Raw genomic sequence first — 21,206 nt, 5'->3', positions numbered from 1 at the left:
GGTGAACAAGTTCATTTAAACTCAGGCTAAATCTAGCAAGTCTTCTTGACCTTTTGACCATGGTTCCAAGAAAGGTCAAAGAGACTGGGGTGGCTAAATTGTATGTTGCAAACCAGACAGGGTTCTTGGGTCTGTCGGTCAGAACATGACTCTGGAATAAGTGGTCAGAGGAATTTGCCCTCCAGCATTACCAGGAAGAGAAGTAGAGGAAACAAGCTGGTTCATTTTTTGTTTATTTTTTTAAATAAAGTGAACATTTCTCTTAAAAAAATTTTTTTATCTCTTGCTTTTATATCGTCTTTATTTCACAGTATATAACATCTCAACCCTCCCCCCAACCATGCCTTATAACAAAAAATAAGGTTCAGAGAAACAATACACTCACAGACACACATAGATACAAGTTCTGACAAGGGCAGGTCACTCCTGTTCTTTACACAAACAACACTGAAGTAAATCCTCTCACTCTCTCTCTCCCACTGTGGGTTTTAAATACATCTTGTGTCCACTCTCCAGGACTGATGGCTAGGAAGATGCCTTGTATGGCTCAGCCTAGTCACTAGCTGTCAGCAAGAGTGCTCCTGGCCTCCACGTAGCTCAAGGCCTTCTCCTTGACAGCCTGCACCGTCTCAGCTGTGCCATGCTGCTTCTCATAGTCCAGGTACCGTTTGAAGAAGAATTTCATCCGCTTGGGGGACAGACTCAAGTGTACCACTCGCTCAAAGGCATCCCTGGGTCACAAAAATAGGGAGTTCAGGGAAATGGGGGATTGGCCCTCCACAGCCATGATTTGTTAAAATTTGGAGAATTCTGGCAAAACCTGGCCTTACCCCAAGTAAACTGAGAGGGGAGCTGCTGGGTCTGGGGGATGGAGTCCTAGGACAAAGACAGCCCTACATCCCAGTCGCAGCTCTGCCCCAACTAGTCAAGTGACTTCATGCAAGGCAGCCCCCACCATGCCCCATCCATGAGGAGGATGCCAGGGAAAAATGAAGGTGCTAGAAATTAAAGCTGAGGCACAGATAATTATCAGGGGGCCTCCTCCCTGTTGGACAAAATCGCCTTCTGAGGAAAAGAATGAGTCCTCTTAGCCCTCTACTTACCTCACTTCCTTCTGGTTCCCAAACTTGATGAGCATATCGATGTAGATGGACCAGACGTCTGTGCGCTTGGGGTAGCTATTCAGAGTGCTCTCAAACATGGCCTTGCCTCGTTCAGCATCCCCCAGGTAAAACTCAAGCTGGGCAAATTTGGAGATGACGTCCACATCTGCAACGGCAAGGGGAGCTCAGACACATATCCTGCTGGCCAGAACCCTTTCTTTATGAGACTGAGTCCAAGATGATGGGGAGGGTGTCCACACCTCATCTCTGGTCCCAAGATCCCAGTCCTTTCTAGAAGGACAAGCACAATTTGGGATTACAAGGTGTGAAGGGTGGGGAAGGCAGCATCAGGGAAGGGTCCCAACATCATTGAACACTGGGCCCCTTTATCTAAACCCATCTCAACAAAGAAGCTCAGAATCAGATTTAATTCTGTTATCCTCATCTGGGAATGGGAAGTCTGGGAACGCCCACTGCCATTCTGTCCTTCTATGTAAAACCAAGAACTACATGAGAATTATCCTGACAAGGGCTGCCCCATGCCAAGCAGGAGGGAGGTCCTCCAGAAGTTACATGGGGAAGGGAAAGAGGGATAAGAGGGACCAAGAGGCCTTACGTTCTTTTTGTGGCAGACAACTGAAGGCCCGCGGCAGCAGGTCGTGGCAGGCCTCAGCTTTTCCCCTCTGAAGGAGGAAGGAGCCGTACTTGACCCAGACGGCCTTCTCTTGTCGGAAACGTTTCAGCATCTGATTGTAGACCTCTTCGGCAGCCTGGGGAAACCGAGAAGGTGAACAGAGGACCAGGGGGGCCTACCCCACGGTTGGGGGCTGGGAAGGGGCAGGAGAGTGCTCACTTTTTGAGAGGTGTTTCTCAACTACTACAGTACCACCACCAGTTTGCAATGCGCAAGCTCAGGGACATCTGGGGTACACTAGGGACGCCTGGAATCTTGTCTCCAAATAATTTCCCCATCCAGCAATATACTTAACCTCTAAAAGGAAGGACCTATTCTTGCCATGCTGTAGACAGGCGTGCTGGGACCCAGAACTGTTACAGTGAGAAGGGAAGGCCTGCAGATTCTGGGCAGATGCTGTCTGGAGCAGGGATGGGGCAGATACTCTTCTGGGGCTTAAAGGGGAACACACTTGGTACTTCTCTGACTTGCTGTAGATGTCAGCCAGCTGGAAGAAGACCTTCAGGGGCTCACAATACTGCACAGCCCGCTCAAAGACCTTGCTCAGCGTCTCTTTGGAGCCATACATATTCTCTAGGTTCATCAGGGCCACCCACACATTTAGCTTCTCCTGCTCTTCTCTGGGGGGGAAGGAGAAAACAAAAGGATCAAAACTCTTTGTTCCAGAGGGCCTCTTTCACCTCAACGGCTGAAATACAGATCACAACCATCCCTCCTAAGGCCCTCAGGCCTTCTCAATGTCAGGGAATCGAGCTTGAGTAATCACTGCCCCCCCCAAAAGTCTGCAAAAAAGCCTAGCTCCTAGATTCCCTGGCTGTGGGCGGGGCTCTGTTATGCCCTGGTGGATCCCAAAACAGACTTCCCTGAAGGCATTGAGAGAGATTCAGTTAGAGTCAAGCAGGATGTCAACTCTTGAACATAAACCCTAACTCTCCTTCTTCCTCCAAACCAGCAGAGCCTGAATCTCTTACCAATTGATCACAACCTACTATGTATTGGAATTATCTACAACTCTCCCCGGGGAGCCACTTTACCTGAAAGAGATGGACTTAAGGGCCCTCTCGGCCACCGCCCGGGCTTTCTCAATCTCTGTGGCGTGCAGGTGGAAGGCCATGTACCGCAGCCACAGGATGGAGCTGTTGGGGGAGCTCAGGACCAGGCGGTCAAAGTCATCGGCGGTCTCGGGCTGCCAATTGGGGTCCATCAAGGCTGTTTCGATGCGTGCCAGCTCCTTCTCTGCCTGCTGCTTCTCCAGCTCCTTGTCCTTCTTGCTTTTCTTCTTCAGCTACAGAGAAGCAGGTGAGGGTAAGTAGTGGCATCTGAGGCTCGGCTCCCATCCACCCTGGGGAGGCCACAAGGCCTCTCGACACTGGCCTGGCCCTCCCACCACAAGGCTTGGCTTCAGGAAGCATTCCTTGGAGAGACCCTCTAAAAAAAGCCCCGGGGAAAGACCAAACCGTGGCTTGGTTCGACGACTCCTCTTCACTGTCCGAACTCTCCTCTCGGGGCGGTGCGGCCGGGGCAAGCATGTCCAGACTCACATCCCACACAAAGCCCGAAGACAGCTGCAGCCTGGGAATTTCTGTGGGCTTGGTCTGCTTCTGCTGTGAGAACCAGAGAGCATGTGAGGCCGAGCCCCAAGGCCGCCCCAATCTTCTGGGCCACCCCAGCCCCTCCGTCTGCTGACTACCGGAGCAGAGGCCCAGATAAGATGGCGGCTCTCCCAGAGCCCTGGTGTGCATGTGGCAATGTGCAGAGAGCCCGCCGGCCCCACTGGTGATAGAGGCTACTTCAGCTTCATCTCTGGAATCCGCACAAATGGAGCTTTAAGCTGGCACAACACTGGTGAGGATACTAGGCCCAGCAAGGAGGGGGTGAGATCAGAGCCCAGGTCCTGGCAGACTCAGAGCCCAATATTGTGTGGGAAGCAAGGGATGCCCAGATGCTCTCACTAATTTACAGAATTCTTCCTACTGTACCCTCTGGTCTGAGAGGTTTAGTTAAACGCCAAGACCCCAGAGAAACTGTGTGCCGCCCTAATTTTACCACCCTTTTACAGATGAGGAGATGAAGGGGGCAGTTTGAGAGGCCCTGGCTGGGAGAAGGCCCAGGTCTCTGAACCACCCCCCAATCAGAGGCCAGCCTTTCTCACCTTGGGCTGTTTCAGCCTCTTCTCCTCCTTATAGTTAACTTCCACTCCACTATCATCTTCTTCAGGCGGGAGGTTTGGCCTTTTCTTTTTGGTCACTCTCTCCTGGGAAAACACAAAGAAGGGGAGTGGAAGGAACCGTGGTGTTTGCCGTCAGGCAGTCCCCCAAGCCCTGTCAGGGCAGACTCCGTGGCATCGGGGGCTAGGGCCGGGCTTGTCTTCACCTTGGCCAGCACGAGCTTCTTGCTCTCCATGTTTCCTTTTTAAAGGGATCTCCTCCACACAAGGAAGTACCTGTTCTCGTTCCACCTCCGGCATCTTCCGCTTCCTTGTGTTTGCTGCCTTTGCCATTGACTCCTGCTGCTTCTCCTCCTCCTGTTTTGTGCTGGAGTCTCCCTCATCTTCCTCCTCCTTGTCCTCCAGTCTCTGCTTCTTCTTGGGCTGGGGGCTGGGCACCTCCTTGACCCAGTCCTTGCCCTGGTCCCGCAGTGGCAGGCCCAAAGAGTCGGGAAATACATCGGGCTTGCCCGTGTCTTTGGGGAGGAAGGACAGATACACCAGATTCTGCTTCCGTTTCACCCTGGAGGGGCAGAGAGGGACCACAACAAGGCCAATGAGAGAGGAAAGAGGAAGAATGACCAGGAACCAAGACCAAAACCACCTTTCATGGGCCTGAGCTCGAGCAGACCTGACTGAGAACCTTCATGTTCATGGCCCGTGGGCCTTCTCCTGTTGGAGGGAGCAAGGCTGGCATGGAGCCCGAAGGCTGTGGCAGACAGCGGGGCCAAGTGTCCAGACCAGCCAGAGGCCGCTGGGCAGAGGGAAGACCTTGTTCTCACCCCCCCCACCCAGGGCTGCATCTCTTCAGGTATTTACCAGAAAGGGGGCCTGCCTTTAAGAGGGCTGTGTGTACCAAGGTGTACAGCCTTGGGGCTGTGGCACAGCACAGCCTGGACCTCTGTTTCCATACCTACCTCAAGACCTTGGCAGAAAGCAGCTTTCCTTCTGGGAGGTAAGTTTGGTACAAAGTTTTGTCAGACAAAAAGTACTTGGTAACATGCCGGTACTTGACCCGACCCACAAGTGTGGGACCAATGCTATAAAAAAAGCAAAGACAAGGGGGACATGTTGGAGCAATGGGACAACTCAGGCAAAGCCTAAGATGGGGCAAAGACCCCTTCAGTGCCTTCAAAATAGGAAGGACTCATTTTACAGCCAAAGGCAGCTATAGGGAGGACACAGTCTTCCTCCCAACTAGGGCCATACAGCAACTGTCATGAATGAGGAACTCCTAAAAAGAGGTCTGGAGACCAAAGATAATAGTCCTAGAAAAGGCAGACAAGAAGACACTGTACTTCTCACCGGAAGTGCACCCCCAGCTTCTTGACGGCCTCCACGTAGCCCCGTAAACACTGCCCTACTTTAATGTTCTTGATTGAATTCACTTCAGGATCTTCTATTTTGTTTTTCATCCTGGGGTTTGTCCTAAAAAAATGGGTGAGGAACAGAGAGAAGAAAGGGAAGAGGGCTTAACTACTCCACCCAATCTTTGTGTCCATCTTCCCAGGCTGCTCTATTTGACACCCCACCCCGATCCCCATTACTCCTCTAGGTCAGCATTCTGTGGCCCACTTTTAAGAGTCCCTGGTACTGAACATCCCACCTTCCATCCCTATCCTCTGTCATACCCCTGACACATATCTGTCTCTGATTTCCAGCTCTTTTTCAAGGCTCAGTCCCTGCTAGAATCTTCTTCTGTGAGCAGTTTGTCATTTATATTTACTTTATTTTACCTATCCCTCCAGACAATGTCCTTGAAGGCAGAGATGATTTTGGTTTTTGTCACTGTATCCCTAAGTGCCTGGCACTTAATATTAACTGAACAGAAAAAACTTGAACCCTAACCCTGGTGTTATCAGCATCACATTCTAATCACTAAGAAAACTGCCCACAGACTGCAGACTAATTTTATCTTCATCTTGTACTCTCCTGTTTTTCTGACCCCCTGAATCCAAGCAGCTCAGACTACCCCTGTCTTTGAGGAAAAAAAGCCTTGAAAAGTAGAAGGACCAAAAAAGAAGTACAAGGAGCCAAGGAGCTGAAATCAGATTTCTCCAACTTGGAAAACTGATCAAGAGAAGAGAGTGATCCCCTGATCCTGTCCCCCCATCCCTGCCCCCATCAAAGAGTCTACCTGGACTGTCTCAGTGACAGAGTCAGCACGGGGTCTTTGGTGGAGAGCACACAACACCTGCGAGAGAGGGGGGGAAACAATGAGACCCACAGTTTGGTGGGTGCCCAGTTAGGCCTATGCTTCTCTGAAGGACTCAAACACTAGACAAGGCTGGCAACCACAACACGGCCTTGCATGTAGAGTCTGGGTTGCCCTGGTCTAGACCCCTCCTCCTCCCCCAGGGGCTCCCTGTGACCCCCAGAATCAGATCTAAAGTCCTGTGTTCGGCTTGACAGCCCCTGACAAGCTGCTCCTTTCTCCTCCTAACCTGGCCATGCCAGCCTTCCCACTGCACCTTGAACCCAGAGGAGCATCTGCCACCTGGGCCCCTCAAGCCTAAAGAGCCCTCTCCTGATGGCTTTCACCAAGACAGCTCAAACCCCACCTTTTACAAAGGGACTTTCCCATCCTTCCCTGTGGGGACCGTCCCAGATTACCTCCCAGTTACACTGTACATATCTTGGACATACATAGTGCTTGGCCCCTAGTCTTCCCCATCAGAAAGTAAGCACCTTGAGTGGGGGAGGGTTGTTTTTTGGGAGGAAGGGGATGTTGCCTTTCTTTGTACACACAATAAGCACTCAATAAATGCCTTCTGGCTAAAGCACTGTGCAACATTAAAGTGCTCTCAGTCAATGTTAGTTATTTATGTCATTTCCTATTCTTTGTGACTGCAGAATTTTGCTTACATGGCATAACAAAGGAACTTAAAAGTGGCCTCCACACCCAACTCTGCTCTAGACCATGCTGATTCCTCAGGCTAAGGCACTGCTCTGGGCTCCGATTGAGGCCTACCTATCCTCAGCATGCCATGGCCCTGGGGTTGGGCATTCTCACTGGTGAGACAGGGCTAAGACACAAGAAGCACTGGAGAAGGGAGCACAACAGGAGATAGGCAGAGAGCAAAGCCGAATCAGACTCACCGGACGATTTTCTCAGGGTGGAAGCCTTCCAGGGGCGCTTCAAGGTAAGAGTCACTCAGGTGAAAGATGCTAACTTTCCCAATTGTCCCAAAGGGAAAGAGGACTTGCAGCCCCTCCTTAGGGATCACTTTCACCACGCGGCCCATGGCTACTTCTCCTTCTTCCAACCTGTGAGGACCTGGGAGGGGAGTACTGGACTCAGACGAGAGAAAGGGCAATGGCTGCAAAGCAGACCAGGTGAGGTCAGGTCAGGAGGGGGCAGGTGAAGATTAGGCTTCTCCTCCAACTCAAGGCCAGGCTCATGTTTCCAGAATCATAGTCTAGTAACCATTAAAAGCAACCAATGGCTAAAAGCAGGAGTGGGGGCCCACATTAAACTCTTCCCCCAAAGAGGGCTATAAGCCCTATCCCCCATTCTGCCCAAATGGGTTGGAGATCACCTTCCTGACCCAGTCAGGAGTCATTTCATCACCATACCTATGAGAGACAAAGTAAGGAATCCCTTCGAGGATTCTGGGCCAACTACTGTAGCACTTAGGGCTTGGCCAATTTTGAATTTCTTCTCTGGATGCTTCAGAACCTAGATGAAAGAGAACCCTGATTTAATTCAACAAAGCTTTGCTTTGGGCAAAGCAGTATGCTTGGTGCTAAAAGTTGTTGTGCTTTTTTTTTTTTTTTTTTTTAATTTGAAATATAATCCCTACATTTGTGAAGCTTACCAGAGAAAAGGAAGACACATATAAGAGACAAATGACAGAAGAGACAAGACAGGGAGCAATGGGAGGAGATGAAGGAGGGAAGGGGAGTGAGAAGGTAGGAAGAGAAAAAGAAAGAACCAAGCTAAAGAAGAAAAGGACATTGAATGATAAAGAGGGGGAGGAATACACTCTAAATGTTGGGACACAATGTCACGTTCAGACAATAGTAGCTAGCCCTATATGCTTGAACATAATCTAATCTTTGCAATGACCATGGCAAGCAGGTAGTGAGAAATAAATCAGGAAAAATATTTTGAGTTCAATTGTGTAGGGTCTTACGTGACTCACTCTCCCCAAAAAAAGACCTGCATTTTCTCTCACAGGAATGGGAAACCACAGAAGGTTCTGACTGGTGAGAAGGTAAGACCTCTGGTCTTAGGAAAATTATTTTGGAAGCGATAGGGCAGATAGACTGCAAAAGAAAAAGGCTTGGGAGCAAGAAGACCAGTTAAGACACTCTTATAATATCTAGGTAAGAGGTGATGAGAACCTGAATTTGCTCAGAAGAAATATGAGATGCACAAAGCTAGAGAATCCACTCCAAATGTTCATAGAGACTTTTTGTGGCCAACCTGTGGCTGAGCATTCAGAGCTCATACTGGTCTGATCAGCCAATCGGACACACTGTGACTCAACTCTAACACAGTGAGGTCCGTTCCCTCCTCTTCTAGAACAAAGGACAGCAACCCACCAAGCAGGGTGGGCAGTGTGTTTGGAGAGGAGACAGATCCAAAAAGAGGAGGGAGAATCAGGCAGCTGATTGAATGTGGGCCTGAAGGAGAAAAAAGTCAAAGATAACTTTTCAGTATTCAAATTCATGTGGTTGTAGGAATGGTGTGGGACCCCAGGTGATAAGAGGGACCATTCTGAAAGTAAGAGTCAAACTCTGGACCTGGTGAATGGGAGGTGCTGGCCTACATCTAAGTGCTAATGACCAACTGGTGAAAGGGTTTAGGGGACAATGAAGCTGAATGGAGAGATGTTAAGTTTTGTGTCACTTGAATCCATGAGTGGCTAAAAGCATTAAGGGAGAAAAAGGAGAAAGAAGAGAGGGCTTGGGGGCAATTCATGCTTGCAGACTAAGAAGGATGGTCAGATAGATGGCAGAGAAGCAATATTATGGAAGCTAATAAAGGAGAGAGAAAAACTTTTTTGTTCTTTCCCCAAATGGAAATTCAGAAAACCAGCAAGGATAGACACCCCTTATTATTCCCTGTTCTCTAAGTACCATAAGAGTTCTCTAGTACTGTATATAATATACATTATAAATGCTCCTGGAGGCTAGGAGTCCCCAAGACTTCAGCCCACAGGTAACAGACGGACCTTGAAACTGAGAGAAGTCAACAGCTGAGGGATTCTTCCCCGGATATCAGGAGTTATCTCCACTTCAAGCCATTTTTTGATCATGTTGAACTGGAAGACAAGTGTGGGTAGGGAGGAGAAAAACAGAAAAAGGAAGAGTTCATGAGTCTTCTCCCTTTTTGCTGTGTTGTAAATGACATAAACTCTTGGAACTATATCCAATTCCTTCAAATGGGAATACCATGGACCTATCAGTCTCATCTTCTCTACCATTTACTGTCTCCCTTTAGGGATTTCATTTTAAATACTGTGCTTCAAGTGATACAACGTAAGCAGGCACAGACGGACTGCAATTCATAGTGTGGGAATACCCTAAAGTATAGAAGTATCTATTTCCAGAAGCACATCAAGGATCTGCCTGGATCTGCATTAGCAGTTCAGTAAAAGTGTTATTAGCTTTCCCCAAGTGCTTCTGCCCACTCTCCATAGCCTCCTCTGACATTCTCCAGCAGGTATATAGTCTGTACACTACATGGCTGAGCACTGAAATTCTTCATGTCTGAGTTTATGCCCCTACTCAGACTTTAAACTCAAAAGGTGCACGGAACACATTATCCTCCCTTTTTATTCTTAAGCAAAGTTGGATGCCAACACTTACGAGATGCCCCCAAGATGTCTTAGGACTATGTTTCTGGTTTGGTCTTCTCCCCCCTTCCCCCCCAATCACCTCCCAATTCCCCTCCTCTCTCCCTCCAAAGAGAGTATCCTAGTACAGGGATATTCATCTCACCTTTCTCATAAAACAGACCACTGTCTGGCCAGGAAGATATTGTTTGAGCTTCTCTGTGGGGCTAGAGCAATGAGCGCTGGGGTCACTGCTGATGTCTTTCTTCAGCTCACTGTTTACACATAGGCAGAGAAGCAAAGAAAATGGTCTTAGTTATTAATGGGAGAAGCCAGTTTGAATGCCCCCTTAAATATACTACCAGGTCATATACTGTACCTTCATCCCACTCCTATTCACTCCTAAGGAACCCCTTCATAATGCTAGAATGAGAATGGTTTGTTCCAGCTCATGTCAATAATTCTACACAAGCTAAATAAAAGCCTGTATTTTCTTTTAAAGCATTTAAGAAAACAAAACAAAATTCTTTTTCTCCCCTTGGAAAAATATGGTCTTAAATTTGTACTATGATGGCACTAAGACTAGATGATTACACATCATAGAGAATGAAGTATTCATTCTGAAAATGAAAGGAAGACTTAAAGAATATTTGGAGTTGAGAAAAATCCTAAACTTTGTAAAGAGAATAGAGTGGAAGAATGTGACACAGAAAAAAGAAAAAGTGTTTCCTCATCTATAAAATGTCATGAATGGACTACACGATCTTTTTCATAAAATATGGCTTTGATATCTAAACAGGTAAGAGATAAATCAGAAAAAAAAACACAATAGACTATCTCTAATATTTATACAAAAAATAGCCAATAAAATATTAGCAAAGAGGTGACAGCAATATATATTCAAAAGACTGTCCTTATGAACAAGTTGGATTTAATTCAGGTATGCAAAGAATGTTCAGTATTAGGAAACTACAAATACAATATTCATTTATGTTTAGAAAAGAATGATACCTAGAAAATATAGGAAAGACCTTTTCTCAAAAACATTAACATTTCCTAAGAATTATCTGTAATGGAAAAATACTAAAAGGTATTTCCAATATAATCAGGAGAAGAGGAAAGCTTAAGCTAGTTTACTTTCATATGCATGAGAGCGTGCATACGTATATATGTATATGTGTGTGTGTGTGTGTGTGTGTGTGTGTGTGTGTACATAAAATGGCTGATGACTGCTAAATTCACAATAAAAAAATTAGGGGGTGGGGGAAAAACTAAGAGGGATACTTAATATCAGGTGATAATAATCAAGATTTTACTGAGCTAGATAGAAAGTTGGACCTTGTCTAATAAAATGAGATTAAATAAGGATTAATCAAATGCCATTCAATCCTATTGATTCCACCTCCATTACAGTCTAGATCTGTTCTCTGCATTCCTCTACTGCCAATCTAGTTTTGGTCCTTATCTGCAACCTTCCTAGGAGGTTTTCTTACTCTCAGTTTATTATCTACCTTCTACAAACTTGAACTTGAATTGCCTTCACATTCAAAACAGGAAGTTTACTTTGACCACTTGATAAAGATGGGAGAACTAGGGAGCTAAAAGATTTAATCTCAGAAAGCCTCTCCTCATCATTCCCCCCCAACCTCCCCCCCAAATCAAATGCAACGTGGATTACATTAAGAGAGAAGTACTATGTATGTCTCTGGAGGTAATGGGTCCTACCATCCCTAACTTCCTAACTTGATCAGACCATATCTTAAGGTACTATATTTAGTCAAGTCACATTTTAGAAAAGACAATGATAAAATGAAAACCATCAGAGGCAGGCAATAAGAGGAGTGAAGGACCTTCCAAAAAAGGAACAGTTGAAAACTAGCATGTTTAAAATGATGAAGAAAGGTCTTGTGTTGGAAGACAGGGATGCAGCAAATATCTGGAAGGAGGCATTGATACAGTGGATAGATTTAGATAAGTCACTTCATTTTGTTCATCCAGAAGCAGAAGGAAATGGATTACAAGACTTAAGCCTGTTGTGTTATGGATCCCCCTTTGGCAGATAATCAATCCCATGGATTAATATTGCTTTAAATGTATAAAATAACATGTACAGCATTATAAAGAAGCCAATTAAACTTAAATAAATAAAAACAAATACTGGCTTCAGGTGAAGGTTTCTAAAGTTCCTTCTAACTTGTACAATAGGCCAGTGTTGCATCTAAAACTATCCTCAAGACTGGTAAAAAAATCTAAATTCTCTATAGCAGATTACCATATCCAGTAGAACCGTTAGTGGTTCATGGAGTAGGGACTAGAATGCGAAAAAAGCGACACAAGAATGTGCTAAGTTTGAAAAAAAAAAAAAACAAAAGTAAATATAAGTTTATGGATCTTCAAAAATTCACTCATAAACAGCATAATTTATTAATGTCCCACTCAACATATAAGCACAACCCTTCTTACCTTGATCGAATACTCAGATCAGAGACAGTCTGTGCACTTGTTGGATGGCTGATTGGGAGAGTCCTGAGAAAGAAAAGAGTCAAATCCCTTCTCTCCTTGTGCCAAGGCACCTCTTCTCTCCCCAAAGTTAAGTATATTCCCTCCTCACCTTTCTAAATCAGAACCTTTAGTTTGCTTCTCAGTGAAAGACGCCTTACATGTGAAGCTGTTCTTGATCTCCCCAACATCTAGTACCCAACCCCACTTCCCAAAAATCACCCTCTGTCTATTTTGTATACAATTTGTCCATGTAAAGTTGTTTTTCTTGGCTAAGGCATAAGAGCTTCTTGAAGGCAGGGGCTATCTCATCAGCACCCAGCACAGCACCTGGGATATTATAAATGCTTAACAAAATGCTTACTGAGTGACTAATGACAACTTTAAAGTTAGTACTCTCTTCTTTCATTTCTACCTCTTTCACCATGATATTGGGTTGGTTCCTTCTTTCTTTCTCCAATCTCCCCTGCCTGATCTTTACCATTCTCAAAAAACTGAGCCATGATGAATTCTTAAGACTCCTTGAGTCCACCAGAATTCTGAATGGTAGATAGAAGGGGGCCATTGGATGAGATTTAGAAATGTGTTTGTTCTTTAGTGCTTTCTCGCTGCATAATACAACTAGGTCCCAATTAGTGGAGACAATAAATCCCCTTGAAGTAGTCACATATATCTGAATTCATATTATGCAAAGTTATGATTACATAAATATGGCAACTGATTCTAGCCCAGTGGAAATATGGAGTGTGAAATTAATACAGCTATTGTAGGGGATTCGTTATTTGAACTAATTGGGACAATAACAGAAAGTAATAGTAATACCCTTTCACAAAATATCAAAAAAACAAAATGAGGGGAAAAAACTATGGAAAATTAGTTTCATAAGCATTTACAGATGAAACTGGACAATTATTAGAAGGGAAATGATAGACTGTAACACATTTCTACAGTGAGCTTGTCACACCCCTGATGACAAAAAGAATTGTGACTTTTGGACTCAACATTAGCTGAAATCACTACCCAAGATGTAAGCTCTATAAAGAAGCAGAAATGATAGACAAGGAACAGACTAGGAGATCAGGAAGAGCTGATTAAATCTGTGCTAAAGATGACACAATTTTAAAGGCACTCAGAGGTTAATTTTCAAAATATCTCAAACAGAGGAAGATTTGGAAAGTATGAAAAATATCTTGGATGGTACTAATACCCAGAGAGGGGCCACCCAAAAGACACCATTAACTACATCTCTACCATGTCTTTGTAAAAATGGGTAAATATTTGGCGAGTATTCATGGGAAAAATACAAACTCACAGATGAGTCTCCTCTACTGTTATCAGCATCACACAGAATGCCAAGTCATTCATTAGTTCTTCAAAATAATGCTAAATCAAATATGAAACTAGGAGACAAAGGTGTCTTGCCATGGAGGACACGCTTTTCCATTCCTAACTGCAAAACTTGGTCAACATCTCCTTAACTCGGTCTGACTTCCCTCCTGCCCCACACCATCACCATAGCCTGCTTACTTGTGAGTTAACAAAGTTCTCTGACCAATCACTCGAGCAGTGACTGGCTTCCCAACTTTCAGCTTGGCAGTGGGCTGGGTGCCAAGAGGCACATCATCCAGAATCTGGGAGGCGTGGATACAACCAACCAAACCGTTCTCGAGGGTCACCACCACATGGGTGGCCTTGACAGACTTCACTGTTCCGGTGACCATTTCCCCAATGGGCAGGCTGGGTTTCTCCAGAAGCGAGCTCACCACTCCTGGATCTTCCCCTGCAGGCTCTGGATCTGCCAAGGGCAGAGCTGGTGTCCTCTTTTTGACTGAACTCTCCACAGCTAAGAAGAGGCCGATGTCACTGGGTTTTGCGCTCTTGATGATCAAGGAGACCCTCTGACCAACCTGCAGCTTCTCCGAGTCAAAACGGAAGGTGTCGTTTAGGTGAGAGGTCACTGGGAAAGCTACAAGCTGTCCAGTCTCCACCAAGGAGCCTATGGCAAATGTCTTTTCCAAGTGCTCTATAACTGCTCGGTGCTCAGTGTTTTTCTTCAGCTGGGAAAAACAAAAAAACAAAAAAGAAAATTGTCCCAATTTTTCTCACTGAACATTCATTTTTGCCCCATAGTAAACATGAATTATTTATTCATGTTTCTGTGCCTTTTCTCACCTGCTTGCTCCCTATGCTTGAAATGTCCTACCCTGCATTCCTTTGCCTACTGAATTTCCACCTTTAAAGTCCCACTTAAATGTCACCTTTTCCAGGAAGCCTTTCCAAACTCCTCTGATCAGAGATGCTTTTTCCTTCCACAACTGGACCTTACTTTTCTAACTATTTAATATTTATCATGTACATTATAGCTATCTGAGTAGGTGCCATATCCCCTTTATTTTTGCAACTACTTAATATTTATTGTGTATTTTTGTGCATTATAGCTATCTGAGAAGGCATCATAATCCCCACTTCCAACGAGAAAGGAACTGTATGAAACTTAACTTTACATCTCCCCTTCAGTTTAGCACAATGCTCTGCCCACAGCAGGTACTTTAAAAATATGTACTTTATTATACAATATTACATACCATACAACACATATATACTCTATATTCCATTATCCACAGGGCTAAGATGTATGTCTTAAGGCTTCAGGTGACAGGATGAGGCTAGTAGACAGATGTTACAAAGGCAGATTTTAAATCAGTAAGGTTTCTAACAATGAGAGGTGCCTGAAAGTGAAATGAGCTGTTTGTCCTGGTCCCTTGAAAATGTCCCTATTTTATAACCATTCTTTCCATAAATGACAATAGAAGGCAGCACAGTTTATAGTGCTCAGAGTCCTGGAGCAGGAATGAGAAAGCCTAAGTTCTGACCTCATGCTTCATAATCTGGGATGGGGCCCTTCCTTTTCTGAACTCAAATTTCCTCCTCAAAATGAGGGATCTGATCTCTCTCTCTTCTTTTTCTTATTTGATGAGTCTCTAATTTTGAGCTTGCTTCCCCCCATCATTCAATATTTACCAAACACATCCTATGTGCAAGGCACTGCTGCAAACTCCCTGCCAGGCAGGTAAGAATAGGCGCTTAATAAATGCTTACTGAACACTACATTGTTCACTGTTGTGCTCTGATGTGGGTGACTACTGTGCGTGTGTGTATGTGTGTGTCCAGATCTGAGCCAGTGCCTGTTTTAGAGCTCCACTGGGTGTAGGTGAATTCTCTGTAAAACACCTGGCTCAGTGTTACGCATTTGGTAAATGTTGGGTGACAATACCACAACATAAGTGTAGACTTATATGGACTTATGTATGAACACATCATTAAAAAGGAAGCTGAACTCTGAGTAGCAACTAATCTCAAGCCCAGGAAAGATGATGAAATGCACCTTTCTTGTCAAACATGAGACTGCAGGTGAAAAAGGGTGCATACGCTGTGGAATGCAATCACTGCTTCAGTTGGCTTCCTTATAAAGGAGAGCTCAAAATGCATGTGTTTTGGGAGTCCAACATCAGGGTAATTGCATTCAGAAATGACTGGTATAAAGACAAGAAGCAACAATGACTTTTTTAAAAAATTGGGTTGGAGGGGAGGATGATCTACTTATCACAAGGAAAATGCCATTAACATTTTATGATCATACTGCTGGCTATTCAGAATTCCACAAGACACAAGATGATCTCCTAAACCCAGAGGAAGCAATCCCTGAGAATAGAAACCATGAGCCAGCCTACCTGCTTGGATTTTCTGTTCACCAGTTCCTGGCGAAGGGAAACATGAACCTCAGACTTCAGTGTATCAACATGAAGGACAACAGCTTTTGTTCTTTGCCCAGGATTCATCACTTTCCCTGTAGAATTCAGGAGAAGCAGAGAATTCATTCCTTTCCTAGGTCAAAGGAGCAATTTCCCTCATCTTCCTGATACTCAATCCACCAAAACTGGCAAACCTTCTAGGCCAGGGAAAGGCAAATGTTCCAAGAGGGGACTGGTGCCCAGGAACTTGATACTATAGGACTAGAGGCCAATCTCTAATTTGTACAGGCAAAGACCAAGACTGCCTTGGTGGCAAGCCCCTATTTATGCAAATCAAACATGTAAATCCCACACTTTCCCAACTATTAAAAATCAAGAAATGATTTCATCTTGCAAATGGGTTCATCAAAGGATTATTTTTTAAATAAATAGCATGCTGCTATTTTCTTATTCTCTTTTAAAGAATGTGATTTGGATGCAATGACTTTTGAGCATAGGCTATGCACGCAAGAGGTTCCTACTGAATAATTACATTATGCAATAATTGGATATAATGAAGTACATTCAAACTAGGTGTTCAAGGTCAAGTTAGTCATGATAATGAAGGAAGTATAAAGAGAAGTGGATCATTTTAAACGGAGACCAAGAGGGCAAGAAAAATCACACTGGATGGAAGAGGCTTTTTGTACTCACCTCCCTGGTGATATCTGCTGGCCTTCAATACTAGGCCAGGCACTGAGCCACTGCTGAACATCAGAGAGCCATCACTTGACATGTCTTGCACCACCAGATCCATAAGCAGCCCCGGGGTAATTTCAGCCAGCGTTTGAGTCAGCATAGAATCTGGGCAAGATTAAAAGGCAACAGCAGGATTTATAGAAGCCTGATGGCACCATGCAGCCTGTTTCTCCACCTCAAGCAGCATTAAACAGAGCGAGGACAAGGAAAACCTCTTGAGTGGGGGAACCACATTCCCTTTTGGCTTACTGTCGAGTGAGGAATGCTGCAGTACTGGAGCATCACAAACTCTAAGAGGTGAAAATCCTTGCTGGAGTTAGACAGGCCCTCATCCTAATTGAACAAGCCCTCAAAAATCCCAGGGGGCACAGACACCCCTCTTCCTTCTCACTATCTCCCCCATCCCAGCTCCCTCCAGGCCTCTGTGGAACTGGGGGGCCCAAGTCGCATTAGAGAATCCACATGGACAGAGGCCCCTCACAGACACCCACACACCTCGGCTGCTCATGAGGCTTCGGACTCCCTGCAGCTCCTCCAACCACTGGCTCAGGAGGGCCAGAGAGCTGATGGCCGCGTCCTCCTGGCAAACATCAGACAGGCGCAGGGAAAGCAGCATCCGCTCTTTCTCCTCATACACATTGGTCACCTTTGCAACCACCGTTTGCCCCTCCACAAAGTGGTCGCTGACTGTGGTCACAAACTTGTCGCTCAGGGCCTGGAGAGAGGGAGCATTGAGGTCTGTCAGCACCAGTGGAGGCCAGGCCACCCTCTTCCCTCACCAAGTCTGACCGCTGTAGGGAATCACCATGAGTTCAGAAGTCTGGCCTGACAGATCAGAGGTTCAGAAGATGGCACCTGTACTCAACTATGGCCAATCAACTATTGTTTTGTACTTGACTCAGCTTACTGACCTGGTATTTGTTAAGAGGAGAAAGGGGAAGAGGGGGGAAAGGGAAGCTTCATGAGGAAGGAGGAAGTGAGAAGTGTCAGTAAAAATTTTTTAAAGCCCATTGATGAAATGTGACGATGTTTAACATCCTTTTCTCAGCAGCGTGGGATTAATGCTATCACACTCCTATCAGGGTGCTGGTAGTCGGGACAAAGCCAAGTCTACCTTCATTACCCGCATGCTATCTGCCACAGGAATTTCCCCTACCATCAAGCAGGGCACCTGGGCCTTCAGGGGACACAGAGAGAGAGAGCAGCACTCCTTTGGGGGGAGCCCCCAGAACATCACAAGATGCACCCAAACAGCAAAGACATGACTCACTTCCTGACACTTCCTAGGGGAAGCCATGCTTCGAGCTAGGGGCCGACATCCCTGCCATAAGAGGGCCTCCTGCTAGGCTAGAAACACCTGTGCGGTGCTCTTAGAGCCGGCATGCTGAAGCAATGGGTCCAGTAGTGTCGGGGCGAAATTGGAAGGTGGGTCTTTGTGATTCCATATCCAGTGATGTAGGTCCCTTTGGACTCTTCCGGCACAGCTCACATGGAGCTACCCTCACTCTGCCCATGGTTTCCCTATGACAACCCGCTAGGTAGGCAGCAGCCCACACTACACAACCTGTGACACAACCCGCTGGCCCTTCACAACTCAAAGTCAGTGTCTGTCCCCCAAGGGGCCATCCCTCCTCTTCCTTCCTGCCTGACCCAGTACATCATTTTTCCAAAAAATTCTCAGATAGAGAGAATCCAGGGGAAGCAGACTCACAGACTTGGGAGCCAGTCCACTAAGGCCTGATGGAAACTGGACGAAGACGCCGTAGGCCTTGATACTTTTCACAAAACCAGTCAGCAGCATCCCAGGCTGGAATTCAGAAAAGACCTTGGGATCCTGGCCACTCTCCACAGCAGAGATCAGGGCTGGTTTCCTGCACAAGACCTGGAGCCACCACATCAAGGAGTATACCAGCAAGGGCAGAAAGCCAAAGGTTCCAGGAAATTTGGTCCCCATTCAGGTCATTGGGAGATCTGCCTCATCTTAAGAATATGAAACCTTATTTTCAGAGTAAAACAAAATGAGGAATAGGACAATGATTGAATGGTTTAGGACCGGGAAGAATTTGAAGCAATAGTAGGATGGAGTAGATTAGGCTGAGTTCAGTAGGGGAGCTTCTTGTGGGTACTCCAGCAGCCATTTTGCAGAGGTGTTTGGCTCTCTGGATTTGAGTTCTGATGGGGAGGCGATAGAAGGGAAGGCAGAGGACATTAGAAGATTGGGCCCACTCTCTGGCTAAAATACTCCCTTAGTTTTTCCCATCAGATTCAAAGTCTCTCAGATTGAAAGGAGGATATAAAACTACAGATTTTTTTTTAAGCCTGACTTTCTTTAGTTACTATGTATATGAATCCAGAGATCATACTCATGGCTGACCCAAATAAAACCAGAAATTGTATCTGATCAACAATTCCCTCTGAGACTCAGGGCCCTCATCCCTCCATGGAGGATAGTAAAGGATACAATGTGACCATCACTATGGCTCAAACACAAGACCCTGTGGAGGACGTCACCTGCCCGGAGCCAGGAGTAGAGTAGATGACTGTTGGTGACACTGTCTGATAGGTGTGTTGTGGGAAGCAAGGCACGGATGTTGTTGGGTAGGATGGACACCTCCAATCCCTTCTCAACCTTCTTCTTCACCTTCACATCTACTAACTAAGAGTAAAAGAGAGGGAAAAAAAATTATCACTTTTCTTGAGCAAAGACTTTCCGTGGTTCCAAGTTGAGTCAATTGAGAAAATTTAAAACTACCACTTAGGAGTATGAAACTGGACCTAAACAATTATAATGCTGTGCATAACTTTTGACCCAATAATCACACTACTAGGTTTGTATTCCAATCAAAGAAAAAGGAAAAGGACTATGTGCCCAAAAATATTTTCAGCAGTTCTTTTTGTGGTAGCAAATAATTGGAAATCAAGGGGATGCTCATCAGTTTGGAAATGGCTAAACAGCTGTGGCATATTGCTGTAAGAAATGATAAGGGTGTGGTTTCAGAAAAACATGGCAAGATATATATGAATTAATACAAAGTGAAGTAAGAATAACTGGGAGATCATCGTGCACAGTAACAACAATGTTGTAACTGATCAACTGTGAAAGATTTGGCTATTATAATCAGTACAATAATCCAAGACAATTCCAAAGGAACTCATGGATGAAAAAATACAATTCATCTTCAGAGAGCTAAAAATGATGGACTCTGGGTGCAAACTGAAGTATAATTTTCTTTCTTTATCTTTCCTGCTTTAAAAAAAAAATGAAGTCAAAATACAAATTTATTTTGCATGATTTCATATTATAAGTGATATGTTGCTTGTTTTCTCAAAGGGTGAAAGGAGGGATGAAGAGAATCTAGAATTCAAAGAAAAAAGAAAAAGAACATAAAAAATAATTAACTTGGGAAGAAATCTCTCTCCTTCTTCCCTAAAAAGCACCAACATCCAGAACTTTAATGGTATCAGCTTGAAATCTTTAGCTGTCTACCCAACTCTCCCCACAGTCTTCAATGAAGTCCCTGGGGAAACTTCAGGATGTAAGCCAATATGATCTAAGAGCCAATGAAGTGGGAGAAAAGGAGAAATCACTCATCAAATCTCAATGCTAGAAGGAGTTTTAAAAAAAGAATCCAAAATATGCATTCATATTTGCACATGTATAACCTTCATCAGACTGCCTGCCATCTTGGAGAAGGGAGAAAAATTAAAAACTCAAAAACTTTCAAAGAACAAAATGATGAAAACTGTCTCTGTGTAATTGGAAAAAGATAAAATACTAAATTAAAAAGAAAAAAAGAAACTGAGTTCACACCCCTTCCCAATGCACAAATTCCCTCAATATCATACAAAATATATCTTTCCAGCTTTTGAATGAAAGAATTACAAAGCTTTAAAGATCAGAGACACCTCTGAAATCATCTAGACAGCCCAATCCCCCTATTTTGTAAGGGTTAGTGATTGGACCAATGACCTATGGCTAATCACTGGCAAATCTGGATGTAGACCCAATCTGATGACTACCAGCCTGGTGGTCTTTCCCTGTAGCTTTTTCTGAAACCCTTGGATGGCCCATTCAGAAATTATTCCTCATTCCTACAATGAAGGCCATAACCTGACTCCCTAACATTTTCACCGTGTTTATAGTGATGCCTTTAATGCCGTTGAGAAAATTGTCTTCCCCAAGAGTCAAAAAAAATAATCTTGTCCTAAGCTTTCTCTTCCCTAGGTTAAATGTTAAGCGTTTTTAATCTAGCCTTCTATCACACAGAAAACTAAAATGCCAGGGGACGAGGGGGGAAACCAGAATATGCCAAGACATTTCCTGGAGAAGCAGAGGATAAACTCGATGACTTTATGAAGTCTCTGGATTGGAAATCAGAAAATGCAGATTAGCAGTTGATTCTAGCACTGAGGAAGGTAGTGACCTTGCCC

The 21,206-nt window shown here is 44.9% G+C and overlaps 1 protein-coding gene across 2 annotated transcripts in view; it reads right to left on the bottom strand.

Annotated features, from left to right (window-relative positions):
• Positions 1-271: 271 nt before the first annotated feature.
• PDCD11 (programmed cell death 11) overlaps positions 272-21,206 on the bottom strand; it is a 34,611-nt gene continuing 13,676 nt past the window's right edge. Inside the window, exons 15-36 of one of the 2 annotated variants that reach the window (XM_074295486.1) lie at positions 19,237-19,431; positions 18,487-18,657; positions 17,271-17,490; positions 16,731-16,880; positions 16,017-16,132; positions 13,813-14,342; positions 12,250-12,312; positions 9,953-10,061; positions 9,184-9,273; positions 7,580-7,682; positions 7,103-7,280; positions 6,141-6,197; positions 5,309-5,431; positions 4,921-5,043; positions 4,241-4,526; positions 3,950-4,051; positions 3,255-3,401; positions 2,832-3,082; positions 2,249-2,417; positions 1,720-1,873; positions 1,104-1,269; positions 272-731 (exon numbers count right to left, since the gene is read on the bottom strand). In XM_074295486.1, coding sequence (XP_074151587.1) covers positions 560-731; positions 1,104-1,269; positions 1,720-1,873; positions 2,249-2,417; positions 2,832-3,082; positions 3,255-3,401; positions 3,950-4,051; positions 4,241-4,526; positions 4,921-5,043; positions 5,309-5,431; positions 6,141-6,197; positions 7,103-7,280; positions 7,580-7,682; positions 9,184-9,273; positions 9,953-10,061; positions 12,250-12,312; positions 13,813-14,342; positions 16,017-16,132; positions 16,731-16,880; positions 17,271-17,490; positions 18,487-18,657; positions 19,237-19,431 — 3,675 coding nt within the window. In that variant the 3' untranslated portion in view covers positions 272-559. The remainder of the gene's footprint in view (positions 732-1,103; positions 1,270-1,719; positions 1,874-2,248; positions 2,418-2,831; positions 3,083-3,254; positions 3,402-3,949; positions 4,052-4,240; positions 4,527-4,920; positions 5,044-5,308; positions 5,432-6,140; positions 6,198-7,102; positions 7,281-7,579; positions 7,683-9,183; positions 9,274-9,952; positions 10,062-12,249; positions 12,313-13,812; positions 14,343-16,016; positions 16,133-16,730; positions 16,881-17,270; positions 17,491-18,486; positions 18,658-19,236; positions 19,432-21,206) is intronic. The other variant, XM_074295487.1, reaches the window with a different exon arrangement.

Source organism: Sminthopsis crassicaudata, chromosome 2 (genome assembly GCF_048593235.1).
Source record: "Sminthopsis crassicaudata isolate SCR6 chromosome 2, ASM4859323v1, whole genome shotgun sequence".
In the NCBI taxonomy this organism is placed as follows: Eukaryota; Metazoa; Chordata; class Mammalia; order Dasyuromorphia; family Dasyuridae; genus Sminthopsis; species Sminthopsis crassicaudata.
The sequence above is the reverse complement of the archived record's forward strand: the minus strand, read 5'-3'. Positions and strand labels throughout refer to the sequence as shown.